General features: G+C 34.5%; 4 protein-coding genes and 1 pseudogene across 4 annotated transcripts; 2 read left to right on the forward strand and 3 right to left on the reverse strand.

The window, feature by feature from the left end:
- Positions 1-205: 205 nt before the first annotated feature.
- Positions 206-4,178, reverse strand: LOC125208359 (protein MODIFIED TRANSPORT TO THE VACUOLE 1-like). The gene is made up of 5 exons (XM_048107956.2): positions 3,972-4,178; positions 2,732-3,484; positions 2,388-2,543; positions 1,005-1,958; positions 206-554 (listed from the first exon to the last, which is right to left on the reverse strand). The coding sequence occupies exons 1-5, from the start codon at positions 4,176-4,178 to the stop codon at positions 513-515; spliced, it is 2,112 nt and encodes a 703-aa protein (XP_047963913.1). The 3' UTR covers positions 206-512.
- A 284-nt stretch (positions 4,179-4,462) lies between these two features.
- LOC125208388 (enoyl-CoA delta isomerase 1, peroxisomal-like) lies at positions 4,463-5,355 on the forward strand. The gene has a single exon (XM_048107996.2). It carries the CDS (start codon positions 4,463-4,465, stop codon positions 5,189-5,191), a length of 729 nt encoding a protein of 242 aa, XP_047963953.1. The 3' UTR covers positions 5,192-5,355.
- A 2,613-nt stretch (positions 5,356-7,968) lies between these two features.
- LOC125193149 (leucine--tRNA ligase, cytoplasmic-like) lies at positions 7,969-11,883 on the reverse strand. Its single transcript, XM_048090895.2, has 2 exons — positions 11,688-11,883; positions 7,969-11,366 (listed from the first exon to the last, which is right to left on the reverse strand). The coding sequence occupies exon 2, from the start codon at positions 11,339-11,341 to the stop codon at positions 8,075-8,077; it is 3,267 nt and encodes a 1,088-aa protein (XP_047946852.2). The 5' UTR covers positions 11,342-11,366; positions 11,688-11,883; the 3' UTR covers positions 7,969-8,074.
- Positions 11,884-21,052: 9,169 nt separating this feature from the next.
- Positions 21,053-22,134, reverse strand: LOC125201304 (putative germin-like protein 2-1). Its single transcript, XM_048099364.1, has 2 exons — positions 21,964-22,134; positions 21,053-21,833 (listed from the first exon to the last, which is right to left on the reverse strand). The coding sequence occupies exons 1-2, from the start codon at positions 22,085-22,087 to the stop codon at positions 21,268-21,270; spliced, it is 690 nt and encodes a 229-aa protein (XP_047955321.1). The 5' UTR covers positions 22,088-22,134; the 3' UTR covers positions 21,053-21,267.
- A 1,280-nt stretch (positions 22,135-23,414) lies between these two features.
- Positions 23,415-24,406, forward strand: LOC125201305 (germin-like protein subfamily 1 member 17; annotated as a pseudogene).
- The last annotated feature ends 2,079 nt before the right edge of the window (positions 24,407-26,485 follow it).

The following is a 26,485-nucleotide window of genomic DNA, read 5'->3' on the forward strand; positions in this document are numbered from 1 at the left end:
TAAGACAACGCTTTAGATCTATTAGTTTATTTGTTTAGCATTTTAATCACTTTTTTATGTAACTTTCTTTAGTTTGACTGATATTGTTCATGTTACAAAGATTTTCAGACTAAGAGCCTCCTTTAGGTTATTGCTATCAATTTTCACTTTTAATTTTAGTAGTATTGTATTTATCAAGTTTTATTTTATCGACAAGAGATGAATATTTTTACTGCAAAAAGTCTATCAGGCAATAAGCTCAATGGGCTATTACAAATAAAAGTACAAAAATTAAAAATAAAAATAGACAACAACAATGAACAATCATTTGATGACTGCACTATTTTAGGATCAGAACAAGTGTAGTTCAGCAACATTCATTCACACAACATCGGTCGCGCAGTTGCCTTTGGGTGAAATCCTTTCGATTTTACCCTGTTTTTTGAAGTCTCAATAACAACACTTACTCACATTCAATTCAAGAAAGGTAGCACCCATGTCATGAAGCAAGAAATCCACACACATCAAATGAATCAAGTCATGCGCTTGGTGTCACGAGCTGAGGCCACATGATCCTACAAAACCAACACAAGTAAGCAAAACACTTCCACAACTATCACCATCATGCAATATGTAGAGGTCAGGAGCATAGGTTACAAGTTACAACTGCTCGAACAGGAGAGACCGGTTCAGTTTGGAAAAAAAGGGATACGAAAGTACTATGAGATTCCAGACAAATACTAGATTCTAAAAGTTTCAATGTATTCATTTGTATCATACTCTCAAAGGTCTTATTATCCATACTAGCTGACACTTAGATAATGCTAGAAGCGAAAGAATATTCTTCATTCTACAGCTAATAGGCCCGGAAAGCCCATCACCACAAAATACATGATTTCCACAAGATCAAGATGTCATGATAACTTATAAGACTAACTGAAGGAGTTGTCGGGTACTGAAGCATCCCAATGGAAAGTACTGTAACAATAATGGTATACAGAGAGATGGAAACAATAAAAACTTACCGAAATAAAATCAAATGCTTTTGTATCCTCTCTTTTTGACCCATTCATCAATGAAGTTGGAGGTTGGGTAGCTATGCCGGGATTAAAAATATCTGGAAGGGGCGCTGCATTCCCTCCTACAGATCCAGGAGAATTAATAGTAGTACTGGATTGTAGATTCCCTAGTTGATGTAAGTTGGACATTGCAGCTAGAAACTGCTGTTGAGCAAAGTGACTCCCCATGGCACTATAGTTCATCGGCTGAGAAGCAAATGCGGGATTGAACCCAAAACCAGAAGGGATATTATATGCCATAGCACCCATGGGGAACATGGCATTTACATTCATCTCAGAAGCTTGCAAAGGGAATGCATTATTTAAAGCAACATTAGGACTTTTATTATCTGCACTGGAAACCGAACCCAAAATGTTGCTACCAGTGTCATCACTACTTGCATTTTTCTTTGCAGAGGAGTCATTTCCATTCACGGGCATACCATCCATCAAGTTGGTAGCATATTCACTAGAAGTTCCTTGCTCCATGAGGACCTCGGAACTAGAATTTAATAGGTTGAATGGTTCAGATTCATTTTTATGAGCTGCTATGCGGGCCTCTGAGGCTCCTGACATATCAAGAGCCATCCCAGAAAATAAATCAGTAACACGGTCATTATCTTGACTTGTATGGAAGGAGACATCTGCGAAAGGGTCATCGTCAAAGTTCAGATTGTTGGTGCTCTCACGATTGTCGAAATTGTCACCAAGTAAGTCATTGATCAGCGGAGCAACAGATGGAGGTGCATTTGTTACTTTTGGCTCACTTGCTGCTTTTTGTGGATCTTCCATGCCAAGAAGATCATCTGGGTCATCAGTGTTTATCATATCCGGTATCATTGAAGGCTGATGAATCTTAGTCGATTGCTTGAAATGGTTGGTTCCACTGCCATTTTGTTCACCACCCAGAAGACTCAATACCTGAAGCCACCACAAATTACAAATTTGTTATTCTGAAATGGAAGAAGCCAAAAGTATTAATTCTGCTGTAGCTACAGTATGTAATTCTTATGGGAAATAGTAATAGAGTAATTCTTATGTGGATAGTTCACCAGTTACATACTTGATCCAGTTCCTAGATACAGACACACAGGTGTATCCTAGATATAGGTACCTTGTATCTTTGCAACTTCACTTTAGTAGTTTTCAGTGCACCAATAATTCTATGTGATCATTGTTCCATGTTTCAAACCACACTGATATTTCGTGAAATAAAAATTCAAAGAAATTCTGAAGAAAGGGTGCTAAAGATATCTCCGGTTACTTCTCTCACTCAAACTCCACTCACTTAAGTTTAATGACGAAATATAGAACTAGAGGATCCCTAAATGGGTCTAAAGTAAATCTCACCTTAGTTGCTTTCTCCCTCAAAGATGCTTGGGGAGATTCAGAGCATTGCACCACAACATCTTTGTTGTCACTGAAGTACAAAGAAATAACTGAAAAATGCCCGTCATTCTTCTTCCTCAATAGTGCCTCAAGGACACATAGGGCTTTCATGCGGACCTAAATAAATGGGTATTTTTGTCAAAATCCAGTAAGTGAAAATATTAGACATAATAATTTAGAGCAGTATATTTCACTAGATTGGTTCTTATAACTAGTAGAAAAATTTATACGAAGCATCTGCAACATTGATGATCATCAAATTATTGTTAAAATGTTAACCACAAATAATGGCACAAAGCACAAACCTGCCACATAGGAGACCTCAGTTTCATTTCAATGGCATGCGCTAATGATTCGGAATCTAATTTTGAGGCCTCCACCAGGAAAACATGAAGTGCATCTCGTGTAGGCTGTAGGCGCACACCTGTTGATGTCACTATGGTCTCCAACAACTTCTCTTCACGATTTTTTTGACTATAAGTCAAAGCAGGGCCTCCATTACTAGTTTCTGACTGGCTCGTAGAACTCTCTTCACCCCAGCTTCCAGTACCAGCATTTTTTGAAAAGCGAGAAGAGCTGTTATATTCGGCACGAGACCCAACCCCTTCATACCTATCAGAATAATCATTTTCTTTCGCCAAGGATCGTTCAAGATTTGGGCTTCTGTAACTTCCAGTATCATTACTTTTCCTCATGGAAGGAGATTGTTTCAAATTACTAAATCCCTGTCTAATTGTAGCACTTCCGATGTCAACAACCTCACTGATGAACGACTTTCTATCATCTGATGGCATTTCATAGTTGGTATTTCCAAAACCTTGTATCCGGCTGCGAAGACTACTTTCTGTAGGCGCAGCTACGCTATCATCTGATGAAAACAAAGTAGATAATGTTTCTTGGGCTGTTTCTCGGACAGCCTTGTTCAACGCATCACCCTTCAGAGGATCTGGCTGGCCCCTGTAGTGGATTAACTGTCGTACTGAAACAGAATTCTTTTGCATCTCCCTTTTGAACTCTGCACCTGACTTTCCCACAGCATATTTTATAACCCTTAATGCCTGAAAACAAATTAATAACAAAATCAGATTCTGTTTGCATAACAAGGATTGAAGTACTTAAATCTGGTGGCAGTTCTTCGCCAGAGACAGCTGACATCGAGATTAATTATAACAGTTCTTAGTAATGCTGCCAATCCATCCATAGGCCAAGATAACTATTTGCTCAAACACTTAATCATGTCAATGTTTTGTTAAAGATCTAGTTGCATCCTCACTCAAGTAATTCAAATGCTGCGAGATGTTTCGAAAATAACATAAACACACAAGCCTGTGGAGATAATCATGCAGCTCAAGACACAGAAACAGTACCAGATAACTTGAAGGAAATAAAACTCCCATTACAGAACCCTAACCATGTAAAAGATCGGTAAATTGAACTATGCTTACGCACAAACATAACCGCAAAATAAACCATTTTAATCAACAAAACAGCTCACAATAGCATACAGATAAAAAAAATGAGCAACGAATAGCATAATCTAATAACCTTCTGTTTAACAATCGGCGATTTGTGATCGAGCCGTTTAAGGATGAATTGCGACACCTCTTTAACAATAGAGATGTGTGAAGACCTCAGCAAATCGCAAATTTCCTCCAATTTGTAAACCGGAGTGACCTTATCCTCGTCCGAAGTCGCAACGTCGATCACTTTCGACCTCCAGTACGACTCCACCGCCCTCCTGCTCTGCTCCATCCTTCACCAAAATCACCTTCTTCGCCCCGCCAAATAAACAGATCCAACAGCCGATCCGATCGATCGATCCGTCCACTCAATACACCAATCAAACAAATCAATTGTTCAACGAATTACTCCTCGATCGATCGAGTAGTCAGCAAATATTAGTGGCCTATGTTCATCGAAATAGAATGAACAGTGGATTGGGGTTTTGTTGAATATAAATAGTATTTTATTTATTTTTTATAATAAAAGATTGTATAAAATAAAAAGAGGGAACTCAGGTTGACACAGTGAGAGCGATGTGCAGTTTGGAGAGACGCGGCGATGTTTTCATCCTCACAATCACCGGCGACGATCAGCACCGCCTCAACCCCAATCTAATCGACTCAATCCGGGCGGCGCTCGCCCGGGTCAAATCAGAATCGTCTCTCTCCGCCACGGCGCTCATCACCACAGCTCAGGGAAAGTTCTTCTCCAACGGCTACGATCTCGATTGGGCGCTATCCGACCCGGCCCGAATCCGGCCAAAAATCATGTCGAAGAAGCTCCGTCTCCTGGTGGAGGACCTAACTTCTCTCCCGATGCCAACAATCGCGGCGGTCAACGGACACGCCTCCGCCGCCGGGTTCGTCCTCGCCCTCAGCCACGACTACCTCCTCATGCGGAGGGACCGAGGGTTCCTCTACATGAGCGAGCTCGACATCGGCTACACGATTCCCCGGTGGTTCGTGCAGGTTGTTAAAAGCAAGACGGAATCCCCGAGGATTTGGAGGGGAGTGGTGATGGCGGCGGTGAAGATCACGGCGGAGATGGGGGTGGAGTGGGGGATTGTGGATTCGGCTCACGACGGTGCTGAGGCGACGGTGGAGGCCGCGGTGAGGCTGGGGAGGGATTTGGTGAGGAGGAAGTGGGATGGGGAGGTGTACGCCGCTAATCGGAGGATTGTGTTTGCTGAGGTGTTGGCGGTGCTCGGCTCCGATGAGACTGTTGGAGATTCCGGCGATTTCGAGGTGGTTTCAAGGTTGTGATTTTTTAAGTGGACCCCACTTAACTATCCCCTATTTTTTCTGTTCAGAAATCAGATTGATGTGTGTAAAATGAGTCAAATGACATAAAATTGCAAACTTATTTAAATCGTGGACAGTAATCCTATATTTGCTGCTGTAATATATCTGCTGCTGAAATTGTATCAGTTGATATAGTTGTTGATAGTTCTAATTTTAGTAATCCTATATTCCAATCTTAGTTCTTCATTTCTCAATTGGACTTAGCCCTCGGATTGTTAACTTAGGTCATCTCCAACCATTTACCCCAAATTCAAATTCATTTTTGAGTATATGTAAGTATTAAAAAGTAGTTTTACTCCAACCATTTACATCATATTTAATTTATATCATTTTTGGGTATTTGTCTCACAAAAAATTTGCAGTAACACCAAATAGGTGTTATTCTATTGAAAAACCCAAAAATGAGTTTGAGTTTGGTGTATAATTGGAGAAATTGTCTACATAAAAAATGAGTTTTGGTGTATGATTGGAGATGGTCTTAGAATGAGCGGTAAAAAATGCCTAAAGGAGAAAAGAAGACGTCAAACAACGTGAAGTCATGGAAACACCGGGAGTGTTGTGGCCTTCATGTTGGTTGACGTTCACCGGAGTCACGCTGATCTAGCTGATTAGATGTGTTTCCGGCCTTGTTTAGAACGATTTCACTATAAGAGCACGGTTGGTTGGTTTGTGGGATATGAAACAACTAGATAGGATTGTGAAAAGGCTTTTTCATGAAAAATAGGTATGGACAGCAATCTCAAAATGGTGTTTGATATTGTAGAAATAAAAGTGGCAAGCTAAGCTAAGAGCAGTGGGTGTGTTTGGTACGCATGTTAGTCTTAGTGAATGAAATGTGTTATTTTATGACACAAGAACCTATGTTTTAGCCTAAAAAGTTATATACTATTTTGGTGTGTTACACTTTTGGAAGTTGAACTAGGATGAATGTAAAGAGAGATGATATACTAAGGGACTAAATGTGAGCATTGTATGAGATACTGATGATGTGATGATGTATCAAGTTAATTTTCAAAAAAAATTCTCCCTTTTATTTCATCCCTATACACCCGCTGCTATCACGATTTTTAAGGCAACTGAAAAATCTGAATATTTTCTCCTATGATATTCTTGTCTTGCCGCAAAAATTTGGTTTTCATTTTTTAACCTTCCCATCTTCCCTCACCTTTCTTGGGAAAATTTTGAAAACAATTTTTTTCCATCTCTATTGGTTTAAATTGATTATGATGGACCGTTATATTCATGAATAAGATTACGGCAGTTTGATTCCTATATTAGTATATGATATGATAGCATTGGTGGAGTCCAATTTTGTATGATTGAGTTTTAGATAGTTATTTAGTGTTCGGTTGCTATGTCAAAAATCTTAGTTTAGCTTAACTTTTGTTTGATTGAGCTACCTTAAACATTGGATACAAATATGTTCTGTCGAAAATAACCTCTATTAGTTTTGGTAAGACATTTTTCTCCTCATTGAATCCTATTTTGGCGCATATATTACACTTGGATCCCGCCCTCACAGATCACCTACTGAACAACGAGAGAATTTATTGGATTTCGGACTGCAAATTAACGCTATCGAAAGATGAAATCAGACAATGAAACTGAGAAATAATATACGAAGAAGAGGTTTATGAGCCAAGAGAAGTCTTAATTATCATATCTACAATTGTTGTACATATGAGTTATCATGTACTAGTACTTTGAAATTTCTCAAACTAATTTTACAAAAATTAAGTGCAGTGACATGTACATAATAAACACCACACAAAGCTTTAGCTCAAGCTGATCAAATTCATTTAACTTGTACCGCTGGTAGGTTGCCCACATCTTTTTCTATATTAATTCTTTCATAAATTAAATCAATGCAAATCAGCATAACCATTAACTTTTTTTTACAGAAGAGAACCATTATAGATTATCACCGGACCACCTAACAACCAAACAACAACCCTCAGTATCATGCACTCAATTTGATTTACCTCACTTTGTATATATATGTTCCCAATCAACTATAGTCAAATAAAGGTCTGCATCTGCCAGACTACCATTATGCAGATTATCATGATTGACAATGAGGAAAACTGGAGTTTAACAATATAAAACTAGATCAAATGTTTAGTTACCAAAATTTGCATATATCTCAAATAAGCACCTCATTCTCCTTTTCCCCATAAACAAGTCGCCAAGGATGAGCACTAATATTTACATGAATATTGATGTCTACATTCTATATAAGTAAACAACAACATTGAAGATATAACTGTGAAGCATTTGTTTGCAATTTCTCCGCTCAAAACACACGACAAGGTCAATACCATTCTCAATTTCAGATAAATAAACTCGTCCAATTCCATCGCAAAGACGTATGCTTAATGTAAACACGAAAATTTATTTGTTTCACAGTAAATTCAGAGGTTGTAAAAGTCATAATTAAATCCCAATTGCACTTCCCAGGAGGAAGCTTGAAGACCGTTCAACTTGTACAGATGTGTGCAAATCAGAGTAGACATACCTTGCGAATTGTTTCTTGGCCATCCATGGCGCCTCCTCAATTAATCAGCCAAACAATGAATTGGGGCCGAGTAGCGCAAAACTTAACTCAATTAATGAAAAACTTAACTGAAAATCCCTTTGTGTGCAGAACTAAATCCAATTGAACTGAGTGAATAAATTGACATTCATTAAATTATGAGAAGCAATGCTTTTATGGTGAAAAAAAGTTTAGGAAAATTAAATAAAGCAACAAAAGTTAACATGTCATACAAAATCGATTGTCAAGAAACACAAACAGAATGTTTAAAATCAAAAACCATACTACAAAAACATATAGCAACCTCTTCTCTACTCCTCGCTCAAGAAGACTGAGGTAGGGACTCCCGGTGATGGCGGGTTGGATTTCAAAACAGCCGCATGGTTCCCAGCACGAGCAACTGCATCGACATCCGCTGCAGACAAGACCTCTACGCGCTCAAGCCCCAACTGCCGCTGAATCAGTTCAAGATTCTCCCTCAGAACCTCAATCTCGCCAAAGGGTAGCTTCAGATCCAACGCGTGGACACCAACAGCCTTCACTTCATCCTTCTTGAACCTCAAGAACGGCATACAGAGCTTCTGTATTTGCTTGAAATTGCCCGACTGGCCAACTTCACTCTTCTGAAGCTCAGCAAGGATCTCTTGGTCCGGTGCAAAGGTGCCAGTTGCAGCATCATATTTCCTCTGGAGTATGTTCAAGCACTCCTTCTTCCATCCGTCATACTGCTCGTTTACAAATAGCAAGCAGACTGTGGGCTTATTCTGGACAGCGGGCGCGCTAGCTTTACCCTTCTTTGAACCAGAAGCCTGCTTCTGCATAAGCTTCCTCATGGAGACAATGGAATCCTGCAAATATTTGTTGGCTTTCTTTAGGGTGAGATCAGGTGCATCGGCCTTAGGCCACCCAGCTTTCACCACATATCCATCCTTCTTCAGAAGCTCCTTCCAGACATATTCAGCATAATGTGGGCAAATTGGGGCGATAAGGCGTGTCTGGACATCCATAAATCGCCATAATAAGTCACGATTCATTCCTCCTGCCCCACAAGAAAGCCTATACTCATCCCTTGCTGCCTGAAGATCGTAGAAGCCAGTCTTCAGAGCTTCCCGGAACAAGCACTCATTGTAGTTCTTATCCGTCACCTGGGCTGCTATGTTTATCTCATTAGCAAAGACATGATCAGCATACACAGCAGGCGGGCCACTTCTCAGGGATGACTCTGCAGCAATGACTTCCTCCATCCACGCAATCTCTTTTGTCAGACGCAGAATTGCAGCATTTGCGGTCTCAAAAACAAAATTAGCGTCATCCATTCCATCACCTGCATCTGCAAGTGAGAATCTCGTGGCATCAGCTGAAAACTCTTGAATAGCTTCACGAACTGTCCTGAAGTTCCCGGTCGACTTTGACATTTTCTCAGCATTCAACATAATGTGGCCATTGCATCTGAACCCCTTAGGCCAATGATGCTTGGGCATGATTGCAGTGTGATTATAAATACAGAAGGTCAAGTGATTCTGAATCAGATCCTTCCCTGAAACTCTAAGATCAAACGGATACCAATACTCGAATTCTTGCTTCATCTTATTAAGAAGAGCTGAAGAAAGATCTGAGGATTTAGGATAGGGACCGCTAAGAAACACGAAATCCCACACCTCATCAGTCAGCTGCTCTGGCTTCACTAAAGACTTGTTGTCTCCATACATATCGCCTCCCTGCAGAATATGAGCTACCGTGTAGTATGCCATGTAAAGAGTTGAATCGGACAGAGACTCAACCAGGAAGTCCTCATCCCAAGGGATACGAGTTCCAAGCCCAAAATTTCGTGAGCAAGCCCATTGAGTCAGCCAGCTCAAGGTGTGCTCAAAGGCATGGCGTGCCTCCTCTGAGTATAGATTCATCCCAGCCAAGCATTCCTCTGCAGCCTTCTTCCATTCTTCTTCTCCATATGTGATGTACCACTGATCAGTCAACGCAACAACGCACTCATCCCCAGATCTTGACATGACTTTCTTTTCAGGCTCGCTGTAGACCACAGCTTGCCCGAGCTCGAGAAGCTTCGCCCTAATCAAACTTTTAGCCTCCTGAACTTTCATTCCAGCATACTCTCCAGCAATCATGGTTCCCTCATAGAACCCTCCCTTGTAGATTATTTTCTTGGCCTCATCGAGCTTCTCTCTCTCGTTCTGGCTTTTTATCTTTTTCTCAATGCATATCTTCTCAGCAGACTTGTCACCAAAATCAGGATGGTGGATGATGGGTATGATCTCAAACGGCACAACCCACTCATCCTTCACACCATATTTGGCTCTGAATGCCGGTTTTGCCTTCAAATCATGGAGAGCCATGTAATCGTCAGGAGAGTCACTCGGAACACTGGTGACAATTCCGGTACCCTTGTCCGTAAGCACTGATAACATGGGTAGAGTGTATATAACATCATTATAAGCTAACGGGGATCTCAGAGGCAAGCCGATAAGATCCTGACCAGTCAATTCAACCAAGGAAATAGGTTTCTTCTCAGGAACACGAGACAGCTTCTGGTAAGCTAAATTCAGAGCTGCTCTCTCTGTCAAAATAAACACATCAGTGTCATTAATCTCATAGGCCCCATACTTTCCATCCGGCAACACCCAACAATTTGTTTGCCCGTACATCGTCTCTGGTCTCAAAGTTGCAGCTGCAAGGTACACCTTCTTCCCCTCCAGAACACTCATCTTAGGTGGAAAAGGTGAAACAACCTCCATCTTTATGAGAGTATACTCCTGCGGGATAACACCTTCCCCAGAAGCTCGATCGTGATCAGCACAGGGCTGACCATCCATTGGTGAATATATAGTATATCTCAAGTCCTTCACAATCTTACCCCTTTCTTTCAACTTCCTCATCTGCCACCTAACAAAAGAATCAAAATACGGATTTATATCCGTGGTGATAAATGTGCGCCTCCAATCACATCCCAACCCAAAAGCCTTCAAATCATCTACAGCCAGAGGGGGGAAAAAGGCCAGCCAATGCTTTGGTTCTGTGAACTTGGCTATCTCCTCATCAGTCAGACCATAGCTCTGCATAATCTCCCATTGGTACTTCACAATACCAGTCTTAGCAACAGTCTTTGATTTCTTACCCTTAAACTTACCACCTGCTTGATTTTGCCCTCCTTCGTTCTCACCCTCGGGCTTTGCCTCTGGCACAGCAATTTCCTCATCTTTGAGGACTGGAAACGCAGGCGGGTATCCGAACTTCTCAATCTCCCTAGTGAGCTTATCGGCAGAAGCCTTAATCGGCATCCCAGTACAATGGAAAGCAAACGGCAACAGCACATTTGCACCCCTCAATCTATGATAGGCTGCAGCAAATTCAAGCTTCGAGAGGGAAAAGACATGCCCCAAATGGAGATGCCCATTCATGTAAGGGAATGGAAAGTTGCCATAGAACTTCTCCCCGGGTTCGGGTGGGGATTCCTTCGCATCAGCACGAAACACATCACCCTCGGACCACCATTTCTGGACCTGTGACTCGATCTCCAACAGACGGTCCCTTCGAGCAAAGCTTTTTCCAGTTTCTTCCGCCATATCCTTTCCGGCTACCACACAAAAACTGCAATTCAAGGCCGTAATGAGAAACTCAACCCAAGATATTTGATCTGATTAACAAAATTGCAAAGACCAAATACTAATCATCTCAGCGGAAAATGACAAGAGCAGCAAATTTCACATGTAAATACTAACAAACCAATACATAACGCCCCAAACAAGATAAGATCAAGTCAAACCACATCAAACCAGCAACAAATTTACACCGATTTTACAGTTTAACAACCAAAATCGACACACTACGATTAGAATTGCAAAATTTAACTCAATTTCAATCGAAACATAAAAATCAAAACCGCAGCATTGTAAAGAAAAGAAGACAAACCTCGACTTTCTAGGAATGAAGTGTGAAATTGGAGAATAAACAGAAGAGAGGGATTTAGAGGGACGAAGAGCAACTCGTATCAAATGAGACGCCACTGCTGTTGATTGGCGGCTGAAGATAAAAGGCAGCGGCGGATTTGAGTGTAGGGTTTTGGCTACGTACTCGGATGGATCCCCTGCTGTTGGGGTATTTCTTTTCTAGTTCCGGGCTAAAACTTAAGTTCCATAAGTCTTCTAGGCCATTTTTTAAATTCCGATTTTAGGAGAGACGCATGACCCTCATGCGTCACCAAATTAATGAAACGCACCACAGTCGTGCGTTTTATTGAAAGACGCATGACCTTCATGCGTCTTTCAAATTTTGCATTATTTTATTAAATGAGGTTGTACATTGAAAGACGCATGAAGGTCATGCGTTTTTCAATAAAACGCATGACTGTAGTTCGTTTCATTAATTTGGTGACGCACGACCCTCATGCGTCTCTCCCAAAACCGGAATTTAAAAAATGCCCAGAAGACTTATGGAACTTAAGTTTTAGCCCAGAACTAAAAAAGAAATAACCCCCTGCTGTTCCAAAAAAAACACGGCAAATTGTGCTGTGGTATAAAACGCAGCAATAGACAAATGAAACGCATGAATTAAAGTGTAAAGGAGTTTAATTTTCTTTCTTGCCATTAATTTATTGATTAAATATATTTAACTATTATAGAAGGCTCTCACAACACTACTAAACTTATTTTCAAATTATGTAGTATGATTTTTTTATAATTAACATTTGCAAATTTGCTATCTGTCTTTCTTCCTCTTTTATAGCTTTTTTATATTTTATTTAAACACTAAAAGATAAAGTACTCTTTTTAATGAAATATTTATGTATTCTACTTATAAGAAAAGTGTAAAATAAAATTAAATATTAAACCAAAAATAAGACATACATATACTATTTGATATCATCATAATAATTAATAAATATTTTAATTTATCAATCTAATTAATTTTTTTTGGTGTTTTTGAGTGTTTACATTAAAAAAGTGTTCCAATGAAAATAAATATGTATTGCACAAAAAAAAATGAAAATAAAAAAATCCTAGAAAAAATCAAATACTCTATCATTTAAAAACAAAAAAAATATAAGTAGCAAATTTGGGGCAAATTCCTTTTATTTTAAAAAAAACTACGTCGAAGTATATAAATTTCAATACGGATATTTTGTAGTAAATGGTAGATGTATAATTTACAAATGTAAGTTTCGTAGTTTTATGAAAGCCTCCTATATAATTAAATATATACTATATGTATATATAATCAATAAAGTAGTGAGAAGAAAAAGAATTTAAAACCCTTACACTTAAGTCCTGCGTTTCATTTGTCTATAGCTGCGTTTTATACCACAGCACAATTTGCTGTGTTTTTTGGAACGGCAGGGGATCCATCCCCCGTACTCGGATGGATCCCCTGCTGTTCCAAAAAACACAGCAAATTGTGCTGTGGTATAAAACGCAGCAATAGACAAATGAAACGCATGAATTAAAGTGTAAAGGAGTTTAATTTTCTTTCTTGCCTTTACTTTATTGATTAAATATATTAAACTATTATAGAAGGCTCTCACAACACTACGAAACTTATTTTCAAATTATGTAGTATGGTTTTTTTATAATTAACATTTGCAAATTTGCTATCTGTCTTTCTTCCTCTTTTATAGCTTTTTTATATTTTATTTAAACACTAAAAGATAAAGTACTCTTTTTAATGAAATATTTATGTATTCTACTTATAAGAAAAGTGTAAAATAAAATTAAATATTAAACCAAAAATAAGACATACATATACTATTTGATATCATCATAATAATTAATAAATATTTTAATTTATCAATCTAATTAATTTTTTTTAGTGTTTTTGAGTGTTTACATTAAAAAAGTGTTCCACAATGAAAATAAATATGTATTGCACAAAAAAAAATGAAAATAAAAAAATCCTAGAAAAAATCAAATACTCTATCATTTAAAAACAAAAAAAATATAAGTAGCAAATTTGGGGCAAATTCCTTTTATTTTAAAAAAAACTGCGTCGAAGTATATAAATTTCAATACGGATATTTTGTAGTAAATGGTAGATGTATAATTTACAAATGTAAGTTTCGTAGTTTTATGAAAGCCTCCTATATAATTAAATATATACTATATGTATATATAATCAATAAAGTAGTGAGAAGAAAAAGAATTTAAAACCCTTACACTTAAGTCCTGCGTTTCATTTGTCTATAGCTGCGTTTTATACCACAGCACAATTTGCTGTGTTTTTTGGAGCGGCAGGGGATCCATCCCCCGTACTCGGATGGATCCCCTGCTGTTCCAAAAAACACAGCAAATTGTGCTGTGGTATAAAACGCAGCAATAGACAAATGAAACGCATGAATTAAAGTGTAAAGGAGTTTAATTTTCTTTCTTGCCTTTACTTTATTGATTAAATATATTTAACTATTATAGAAGGCTCTCACAACACTACGAAACTTATTTTCAAATTATGTAGTATGGTTTTTTTATAATTAACATTTGCAAATTTGCTATCTGTCTTTCTTCCTCTTTTATAGCTTTTTTATATTTTATTTAAACACTAAAAGATAAAGTACTCTTTTTAATGAAATATTTATGTATTCTACTTATAAGAAAAGTGTAAAATAAAATTAAATATTAAACCAAAAATAAGACATACATATACTATTTGATATCATCATAATAATTAATAAATATTTTAATTTATCAATCTAATTAATTTTTTTTAGTGTTTTTGAGTGTTTACATTAAAAAAGTGTTCCACAATGAAAATAAATATGTATTGCACAAAAAAAAATGAAAATAAAAAAATCCTAGAAAAAATCAAATACTCTATCATTTAAAAACAAAAAAAAATATAAGTAGCAAATTTGGGGCAAATTCCTTTTATTTTAAAAAAAACTGCGTCGAAGTATATAAATTTCAATACGGATATTTTGTAGTAAATGGTAGATGTATAATTTACAAATGTAAGTTTCGTAGTTTTATGAAAGCCTCCTATATAATTAAATATATACTATATGTATATATAATCAATAAAGCAGTGAGAAGAAAAAGAATTTAAAACCCTTACACTTAAGTCCTGCGTTTCATTTGTCTATAGCTGCGTTTTATACCACAGCACAATTTGCTGTGTTTTTTGGAACGGCAGGGGATCCATCCCCCGTACTCGGATGGATCCCCTGCTGTTCCAAAAAACACAGCAAATTGTGCTGTGGTATAAAACGCAGCAATAGACAAATGAAACGCATGAATTAAAGTGTAAAGGAGTTTAATTTTCTTTCTTGCCTTTACTTTATTGATTAAATATATTTAACTATTATAGAAGGCTCTCACAACACTACGAAACTTATTTTCAAATTATGTAGTATGGTTTTTTTATAATTAACATTTGCAAATTTGCTATCTGTCTTTCTTCCTCTTTTATAGCTTTTTTATATTTTATTTAAACACTAAAAGATAAAGTACTCTTTTTAATGAAATATTTATGTATTCTACTTATAAGAAAAGTGTAAAATAAAATTAAATATTAAACCAAAAATAAGACATACATATACTATTTGATATCATCATAATAATTAATAAATATTTTAATTTATCAATCTAATTAATTTTTTTTAGTGTTTTTGAGTGTTTACATTAAAAAAGTGTTCCACAATGAAAATAAATATGTATTGCACAAAAAAAAACGAAAATAAAAAAATCCTAGAAAAAATCAAATACTCTATCATTTAAAAACAAAAAAAATATAAGTAGCAAATTTGGGGCAAATTCCTTTTATTTTAAAAAAAACTGCGTCGAAGTATATAAATTTCAATACGGATATTTTGTAGTAAATGGTAGATGTATAATTTACAAATGTAAGTTTCGTAGTTTTATGAAAGCCTCCTATATAATTAAATATATACTATATGTATATATAATCAATAAAGCAGTGAGAAGAAAAAGAATTTAAAACCCTTACACTTAAGTCCTGCGTTTCATTTGTCTATAGCTGCGTTTTATACCACAGCACAATTTGCTGTGTTTTTTGGAACGGCAGGGGATCCATCCCCCGTACTCGGATGGATCCCCTGCTGTTCCAAAAAACACAGCAAATTGTGCTGTGGTATAAAACGCAGCAATAGACAAATGAAACGCATGAATTAAAGTGTAAAGGAGTTTAATTTTCTTTCTTGCCTTTACTTTATTGATTAAATATATTTAACTATTATAGAAGGCTGTCACAACACTACGAAACTTATTTTCAAATTATGTAGTATGGTTTTTTTATAATTAACATTTGCAAATTTGCTATCTGTCTTTCTTCCTCTTTTATAGCTTTTTTATATTTTATTTAAACACTAAAAGATAAAGTACTCTTTTTAATGAAATATTTATGTATTCTACTTATAAGAAAAGTGTAAAATAAAATTAAATATTAAACCAAAAATAAGACATACATATACTATTTGATATCATCATAATAATTAATAAATATTTTAATTTATCAATCTAATTAATTTTTTTTAGTGTTTTTGAGTGTTTACATTAAAAAAGTGTTCCACAATGAAAATAAATATGTATTGCACAAAAAAAAACGAAAATAAAAAAATCCTAGAAAAAATCAAATACTCTATCATTTAAAAACAAAAAAATTATAAGTAGCAAATTTGGGGCAAATTCCTTTTATTTTAAAAAAAACTGCGTCGAAGTATATAAATTTCAATACGGATATTTTGTAGTAAATGGTAGATGTATAATTTACAAATGTAAGTTTCGTAGTTTTATGAAAGCCTCCTATATAATTAAATATATACTATATGTATATATAATCAATAAAGCAGTGAGAAGAAAAAGAATTTAAAACCCTTACACTTAAGTCCTGCGTTTCATTTGTCTATAGCTGCGTTTTATACCACAACACAATTTGCTGTGTTTTTTGGAACGGCAGGGGATCCATCCCCCGTACTCGGATGGATCCCCTGCTGTTCCAAAAAACACAGCAAATTGTGCTGTGGTATAAAACGCAGCAATAGACAAATGAAACGCATGAATTAAAGTGTAAAGGAGTTTAATTTTCTTTCTTGCCTTTACTTTATTGATTAAATATATTTAACTATTATAGAAGGCTCTCACAACACTACGAAACTTATTTTCAAATTATGTAGTATGGTTTTTTTATAATTAACATTTGCAAATTTGCTATCTGTCTTTCTTCCTCTTTTATAGCTTTTTTATATTTTATTTAAACACTAAAAGATAAAGTACTCTTTTTAATGAAATATTTATGTATTCTACTTATAAGAAAAGTGTAAAATAAAATTAAATATTAAACCAAAAATAAGACATACATATACTATTTGATATCATCATAATAATTAATAAATATTTTAATTTATCAATCTAATTAATTTTTTTTAGTGTTTTTGAGTGTTTACATTAAAAAAGTGTTCCACAATGAAAATAAATATGTATTGCACAAAAAAAAACGAAAATAAAAAAATCCTAGAAAAAATCAAATACTCTATCATTTAAAAACAAAAAAAATATAAGTAGCAAATTTGGGGCAAATTCCTTTTATTTTAAAAAAAACTGCGTCGAAGTATATAAATTTCAATATGGATATTTTGTAGTAAATGGTAGATGTATAATTTACAAATGTAAGTTTCGTAGTTTTATGAAAGCCTCCTATATAATTAAATATATACTATATGTATATATAATCAATAAAGCAGTGAGAAGAAAAAGAATTTAAAACCCTTACACTTAAGTCCTGCGTTTCATTTGTCTATAGCTGCGTTTTATACCACAACACAATTTGCTGTGTTTTTTGGAACGGCAGGGGATCCATCCCCCGTACTCGGATGGATCCCCTGCTGTTCCAAAAAACACAGCAAATTGTGCTGTGGTATAAAACGCAGCAATAGACAAATGAAACGCATGAATTAAAGTGTAAAGGAGTTTAATTTTCTTTCTTGCCTTTACTTTATTGATTAAATATATTTAACTATTATAGAAGGCTCTCACAACACTACGAAACTTATTTTCAAATTATGTAGTATGGTTTTTTTATAATTAACATTTGCAAATTTGCTATCTGTCTTTCTTCCTCTTTTATAGCTTTTTTATATTTTATTTAAACACTAAAAGATAAAGTACTCTTTTTAATGAAATATTTATGTATTCTACTTATAAGAAAAGTGTAAAATAAAATTAAATATTAAACCAAAAATAAGACATACATATACTATTTGATATCATCATAATAATTAATAAATATTTTAATTTATCAATCTAATTAATTTTTTTTAGTGTTTTTGAGTGTTTACATTAAAAAAGTGTTCCACAATGAAAATAAATATGTATTGCACAAAAAAAAACGAAAATAAAAAAATCCTAGAAAAAATCAAATACTCTATCATTTAAAAACAAAAAAAATATAAGTAGCAAATTTGGGGCAAATTCCTTTTATTTTAAAAAAAACTGCGTCGAAGTATATAAATTTCAATATGGATATTTTGTAGTAAATGGTAGATGTATAATTTACAAATGTAAGTTTCGTAGTTTTATGAAAGCCTCCTATATAATTAAATATATACTATATGTATATATAATCAATAAAGCAGTGAGAAGAAAAAGAATTTAAAACCCTTACACTTAAGTCCTGCGTTTCATTTGTCTATAGCTGCGTTTTATACCACAGCACAATTTGCTGTGTTTTTTGGAACGGCAGGGGATCCATCCCCCGTACTCGGATGGATCCCCTGCTGTTCCAAAAAACACAGCAAATTGTGCTGTGGTATAAAACGCAGCAATAGACAAATGAAACGCATGAATTAAAGTGTAAAGGAGTTTAATTTTCTTTCTTGCCTTTACTTTATTGATTAAATATATTTAACTATTATAGAAGGCTCTCACAACACTACGAAACTTATTTTCAAATTATGTAGTATGGTTTTTTTATAATTAACATTTGCAAATTTGCTATCTGTCTTTCTTCCTCTTTTATAGCTTTTTTATATTTTATTTAAACACTAAAAGATAAAGTACTCTTTTTAATGAAATATTTATGTATTCTACTTATAAGAAAAGTGTAAAATAAAATTAAATATTAAACCAAAAATAAGACATACATATACTATTTGATATCATCATAATAATTAATAAATATTTTAATTTATCATTCTAATTAATTTTTTTAGTGTTTTTGAGTGTTTACATTAAAAAAGTGTTCCACAATGAAAATAAATATGTATGGCACAAAAAAACGAAAATAAAAAAATCCTAGAAAAAATCAAATACTATCATTTAAAAACAAAAAAATATAAGTAGCAAATTTGGGGCAAATTCCTTTTATTTTAAAAAGAAACTGCGTCGAAGTATATAAATTTCAATACAGATATTTTGTAGTAAATGGTAGATGTATAATTTACAAATGTAAGTTTCGTAGTTTTATGAAAGCCTCCTATATAATTAAATATATATATAATCAATAAAGTAGTGAGAAGAAAAAGAATTAAAAACCCTTACACTTAAGTCCTGCGTTTCATTTGTCTATAGCTGCGTTTTATACCACAACACAATTTGCTGTGTTTTTTTGGAATGGCAGGGGATCCATCCCCATTATTGAGTGATAGAATAATGGAGTAGAATTAATTGGTGATATATTGTGGAATTTGTTATATTTTGCATTGTCATAAATTAAATACTATTACTTCCTTGATCCCATAAAAATAAGGAAATTTATTATTTTAGGATGTGCTATAAAAATATTTAACTTTATTTTTGGTAACTTAATTCTCTTTAATAAAGTGTACCTTATTCTTTATTAATAATATTATAATTACGTCTTCTTTTTATCTCTCTTACTTTACTAATCGTGTTTTAATTTTTGTGTCATCTCAAATGTCCATATTTTTATTGAACGAATGAAGTATATCAATATCATATCAATTATGAACATGTTGAGTGTGAATCGAGTTAAAATGCGCACACTTTCATCTAAATGACTAACTATGTATAGAATTTGAATGTAACATATTCTCCGTCTACAAAAAATAGTCTCATTTATGGATGATAAAGATTTTATTAAGAAATTAGTAAAGTAAGACAGAGGAGGAGAAAAAGTAGATAATGTAAAAGAGATAAAGTATGAGAGAGGTGAAAAGATGAGAAAAATACAAGAGAAAAACTTTTCATTTTAAGAAATGATAGTACTATTTTTTGTTGACAATACAGAATGACAAAATGAGACTATTTTTCGTGGACACAGTAATATGTATACAATAATATTTTGGACACTTGCACATGCCCTAAATACAATATAAATATACATTATGCTGTAAATTCAAATTATTCTTCTAAATAGTACTCCCTCCGTCCCATTTTAGGAGTCCCGGTTGAGTTCGACACGAGTTTTAAGAAATATAAAGGAAAATTGGTGAAAAAAAATAGTGGAATGTGGGTCCTACTTTTATATATTAGTTTTATAATAAAATGTGAGTGGAAAAAAGTGAGTGGAATGTGAGGCCTATTATCAATTATGAAATATTCCAACCGGGACTCCTAAAGTGGGACGAAGGGAGTATATATATAAATCTATGTTTTATACGTGTTTTAATTCATTAATGTGGTTAGTAAAAGATACTCCAATAAATAAGAGAACACCTTACTTTAAATAAATCTAAAATATTATAAATATCATACAATTATATTTGCTGTTATAAATAATTAGGTGTTTTAGACGAAACAATACCTATAATTAACAAAATTAAGTTTAATTAAAAATAAATATAAAATAATAACATTAAAAAATGTTAAATAATTAATTATATTTAAAATACTAAGTAGTAGTATTTATTTTGGTACTTATAAAATAAGATATAATATAGATCATTAAAATAAATATTTTAGAATAAATAAAACAAATATATAAAACCTTTTTAACTACCTACTAATTTTAAAACAATATACTATAATAATAGTTTACATTCAGTAATCGTTTACGTATTCATAAAGTAGTTTATTTTGATAATAAGATGTAACATGAATTAATAAAAAAAGTTGCCATTAAAAATTGTACAATGGATCTTTTAGTTTAATATTTAATCACTACACTAATGAATCTTATTTGATTTATAATGGAAAAAAAATTATATTCCTATTTATGTTCCGCGACGTACTGTCATGTTTGTGAAGTGCTTTGATGCCCTGTTATATATGTACACCCAGTGATAGATGTTACTACAATTTTAATCATATTTAAGACAAAAATTGCAAGTTTCCAGTTTTAGTAATAAAATGTTGTTCTACAGTTTGACAAGGAGATTCATATTATGTCTCAGCTCGAGACACTAATTATAAGATCGAGTACTAATTTTGGGGGAAAAAAACAGAGAATACACCAAACTTCGATTACAGCAAACACTAGGCTCACAAGTTTATTATTTCAAATCACATAATATAATTTGGAAATATAAAATTACAGTATTTGTAATAAGTAAAGAATGCCTTAGCCAACATATATGTATTGTTTGTCTATCTTAGTTATAGTTGGACCAGAACTGGGCCTGGAGGTAATCGATGATGTTCTTCTCAACCTGGAAAGCCTTAGCCAACACATCCGGGTTGATTTTGGGGTCCGACCCGAACACCGCGTTGGCAATGGTGATGGTACCCGGATTCTGGCTCCCGAAGCTGGCAAATGCAACGGCATTGGTCTTTCCGACATTGAACTGGAAGTGGATGAGACCTTGTGGGAAGACGAACACATCTCCCGGGTGCAAGTACTTGGTGAAGAGCTTGTTCTTTTGGGCGGGATCGGCCGGGTTGGAAGTGACGAACCCGACATAGAGAGTGCCTTCCACCAAGAGGAAGGTTTCAGTGGCACGAGGGTGGGTGTGGGGTGGGTTGATCCCATAAGGGGCGAAGTCGAGGCGAGCCATGGAAACACCGAGAGTGTTGAGGCCTCCAAGCTGGTTCACGTTGACTGGTGTCACGACTGATCCGAGCTGATTGGATGTGTTTCCGGCCTTGTTTAGGCCCTGGAAAAGGAAATCATCCGCAACCACCATGTTCGGGTTCTTGCAAAATTTCCCATTCACAAAGACTACATTCAAGCAAACAAACAGTTAGTATAAGCAAAACTATAGATAATAATGTATAGTAATATAAGGTTTTAGACTTCCAACTATAGATAATAATGTAGAGTAATATAAGGTTTTATTGAAGTGATTTACCAGCATTTTTGGCATCAGGAACAGCAACGCAGAAATCCTGAAGTTGGGATGGATCAGATGCATATGCAATCGAAGCCAACCAAAAAACAAGAAATATGGAGCACAATCCAAAACTCATCTTCATTATTTTTATAGCTGATTAACTATATACTGTATAGGATGTTACTTGTATTTCTCTTCTTTTATCTGTGTTGGAAACTTAGCATGATGAGTACTCCTTTTTATAGAAGTGAAAAACAACTAGCTATCTTCAATTCTCATAATTTTAAAAATGAATTGAAATTTTCTTAATTGAAACTGTCAAAACACGTTTTAACAGTAACTTGTTAGTATTATCTTCCTAATATTTCATCATACCTAATCCCATCAGTGGCGCCCAACTTATTTCATAGTATTTTTTTATATTTGATTGATCATATGAAGACTCCTTCAATCTTCAATCAACTATCTATTCAAATGTTCCAATTTAATTAGTAGTATTATAGATCCTTTGGCGAGAAATGTCTTAGAAAGTGAAAGTTGGGATTTGGATTTTAGATATTGACGCACCATCTCATTCTAACAGTACTAATCTCTCTTTTATTAGTACTTTTATCAACCAAGATATATACATCAAGCCGGACAGTATTTCAATTCATTAAATCAGATTCGGAATTAATTTCGTGAGCTCTATGGAGTAGAGAAGTTGATATTTCTACATTTCATTCTTTATGAAATACTACTATCACAAAAATGTCATGCAAAATAAAAATGAATTAGTGGATGTTTGAATTGATACAAGGAACCCATTTTGTACACGTTTGACAGTTTCAATTCAGCAAGAATATAATGAATCTCTAGCAAGTAAAGGTTACTAAGTCTAGTTAAACCGCTATTTATATATACTATTAGGTAATGTTACTAAGCCAAAGTTGAATTTGTCTATTTCACTGTATGCATAGAAAATGTTGTGACGATGCCAAAATTTTATGTTGTGTTCGACCAAGTTGATATAATGTGCCAAAGAATATCCAAAATGGATCTTATTAACATATAATTGGCCGATATAATTAAGTTCACTGAATTACTTGACTTTATTTTCTTAAAACTTCAATCCACTATTTTCTTATAATTCTAATAATTACTAGTAGTATATATAAACTAAACCCACTATATGTTACACAATAATGCTAGAGAGACAACAAGCAATTAGAATAGAAGCAATTTTCTAGCAACAGTTATGGCTTCGAAAATGTAGTTTAGCCGTCGAATATGTTAGTTGATTGATGGAATTGAAGAAGTCCTAATATGATATATAAATTGTTTAGGTATATGATGAAATAAGAGAAAGATGATAAGATTAATTAAAATAAGTTTGAAAATTGATGACTTTTCTCCTATAAAATGGAGTGCTCTTCTCATGCTAAGTTTTTCATCACAGCAATAATATATCTTCAGCATATATATTAAAAATGAAGATGGGTTTTGGTTTGTGCGCCATTGTTCTTGTTTCATCTGGCTTTGATTGCATATGCATCAGATCCAAGCCAACTTCAGGACTTCTGTGTTGCTGTTCCTGATTCGAAAAATGCAGGTAAATTTCTTCAATAAATACATTATCTACTTACTATAATGTACTAATGGTTTGTTTGTTTGTTTGTTTGAATGTAGTTTTTGTGAATGGGAAGTTTTGCAAGAACCCGAACATGGTGGTCGCGGATGATTTCCTTTTCCAGGGCCTAAACAAGGCCGGAAACACATCCAATCAGCTCGGGTCATTCGTGACTCCGGTCAACGTGAACCAGCTTGAAGGCCTCAACACTCTCGGCGTTTCCATGGCTCGCCTCGACTTCGCCCCCTACGGGATCAACCCACCCCACACCCACCCTCGTGCCACGGAAGCCTTCCTCTTGGTGGAAGGAACTCTCTATGTCGGGTTCGTCACTTCCAACCCTGCCGATCCCACCCAGAAGAACAAGCTATTCACCAAATACTTGCACCCGGGAGATGTGTTCGTCTTCCCACAAGGTCTCATCCACTTCCAATTCAATGTTGGAAAGACCAACGCGGTCGCATTTGCTGGCTTCGGTAGCCAGAATCCGGGTACCATCACCATTGCCAACACAGTGTTCGGGTCGGACCCTAAGATCAACCCGGATGTATTGGCCAAGGCTTTCCAGGTTGAGAAGCACTGGCGGACACACATTATGGTGGGGGAGGGCTTAAGTCCTTCCCCAATTTTTTTTAAAAACTGTTTTAGTTATAAAATCTTATAATTTTGTTAATAATTTGTGTGAATTAATGTGTAAAAGCCCCTATCAAAATAGAAAAGTATAAGAAAATTATTATCCCATACAAAATTTGAATATATAGCCCCTACTCTAACAAATTTCTGCGTCCGCCGCTGTAATGAGAAAACATTATTGATTACCTTCAAGCTCAGTTTTGGTACAACAATAACTAAAATTTCTACCTACGACTGACGCACTATATATGTTGCCTCATTTTAATCCAATAAATTAAATAGTCTTTATAGTTTATACGTTTTTTGTGTACCTTATATGAGGTCTATGTGTTTCCTTTTAGTAATAAATAAATAAAATTCTTCATGTGTTTTTTGTTTCCATAATATATATGCTTCTCATCCTTTTTATTGGAATAAAATATAAAATGAATTATGACTGCATGACGGATGGAATCGGTCAATCCACAGCCCATATACCATATGCCACAACCTAGGTCAAATAAAAAAAATCGTAAGTCAAAACAACAGTTACTATAAACGGTTAAATGAAATCGAAATACTACAAAAATTTAAGAGCAGTGTGCCATGTGGCACTCAGGAATTGGACGATCCACGCCAGCCTCTGAGCCTACACCTCTTTGATGTGCCGTGTGCATCTAATATTAGTTTTATTAATGTGATTAATAAGCTATGATCAAAATAGAGAACTATTTTTTTAAGTGAGATATTTCCCAACTCTTTTCTTATGCAATTTTCTTTTATTTCCACATTTCACACTAAAAAAAATGTCGTCGCATAGTACGAAGAATAGACGTGATTATTCACCTTTTAATAAGAAACATGTTTATTTTGCTACGGTCCTTACGTGGACAAGTTTCATATCCTTTTTCTTTCAAAATTGTTGCCGAACCAAACACGATTTGTGACCCGCTTGAATGCACAACAACTATCACTTATTAATAAGGAGCAATTTATAATATTAATAGGTAATACCAAAGCATCCAAATACTACAGATAATTTATTCAACAACGATGAGTCGATAATGAACATGGAAAATGGTTAATCTTATACTTAAAAAATGCACCCCCTAGGCCACCCACACCGGGAATGGATCCCCTGCTGCACTCTCACCACAGCAGAGTGTGCTGTGCACTCACAACACAATATTATATTTATAAAATCAAATATTAAAATACTTTTATAAATATAATATTGTGCTGTGAGTGCACAACACACTCTGCTGTGGTGGGAGTACAACTGGGGATCCATTCCCACCCACATCCCGGTCTTAGTAGAATAGCGAGGGGGACAATCACGATTTGATCTCAGTCTGCTCGGCTGCTCCTCAAAAAAGTGATTCCGGACTGTATGCGCACAAGAGGCCATCACATTGGACGAAACTCTCACACTTGCCGCTGCCAAAATTGTCATATGAAACATTATTGTAACTTCAGTGTGATTATTTAAGAGAAGCTTTTTTTTTTTTTTTTTACTTTAATAGTGTTTTTTTGCTATAAATTTTTCAGACAAAAATAGGTATATAAATAAATGAAAGTTAGTAAACACAAAAAGAATCTTTGAATCTGCCCCCAAATTAACTTCCTAGCCAATCTATCTATACTATTTTATGTATCAACTCTTCTAACTTATTTTATAAGTATTTATGAAATTTGACCATTATATACACTACATATTAGTGAGGTTTTTATTAAAAGTAACTACAAGCTAGTAAATATATTTTCTAGTATATAATTTATGAAGCAAAGTAGATTTGTTAACACCTATTGACTTTAGTTTAAGTACCAACGACGACTTTTGCCGTCCACAAATAATGTTAGGGGAAGGGGGACCATTATTGGAATAGCATATTTGAGTTTCCATTCTTGCATAATCTATTTTTTTTCATTAACTTCATATGTTATAATTTATAGTAGTATTTTCTATTTACCAATCTTTGTAGGGTATGTGGGGTAGTTTTCATTATTTATTTTAAATATTCGTGCCTTTTTCCCGATAATATAAGGGCTTAATTAATCAAAGTAAACAGCTTAGAGCAACTCTAATCATAGTATTACAAAAGTCATTTTTTTTGCAATTTTACACAGTAACGAACTAACGACTCATATATGGTATTGAACTGTAGCAATCGCAAAAATGGTTTTCAATTTCTGAAAAATTTTACTATATACAACCCTACTTATTTGTGTATTTTTCGAATAGAGTAAGGGAAGTATACTTGGTTGAGTTTAAATCACAACATTTGAACTCATATGTCACTACATTTGAAACACTTTCAA

This window comes from Salvia hispanica, chromosome 2 (assembly GCF_029641045.1).
Source record: "Salvia hispanica isolate PSC_SH4W2 chromosome 2, Shi_PSC_v1, whole genome shotgun sequence".
Classification (NCBI taxonomy): domain Eukaryota; kingdom Viridiplantae; phylum Streptophyta; class Magnoliopsida; order Lamiales; family Lamiaceae; genus Salvia; species Salvia hispanica.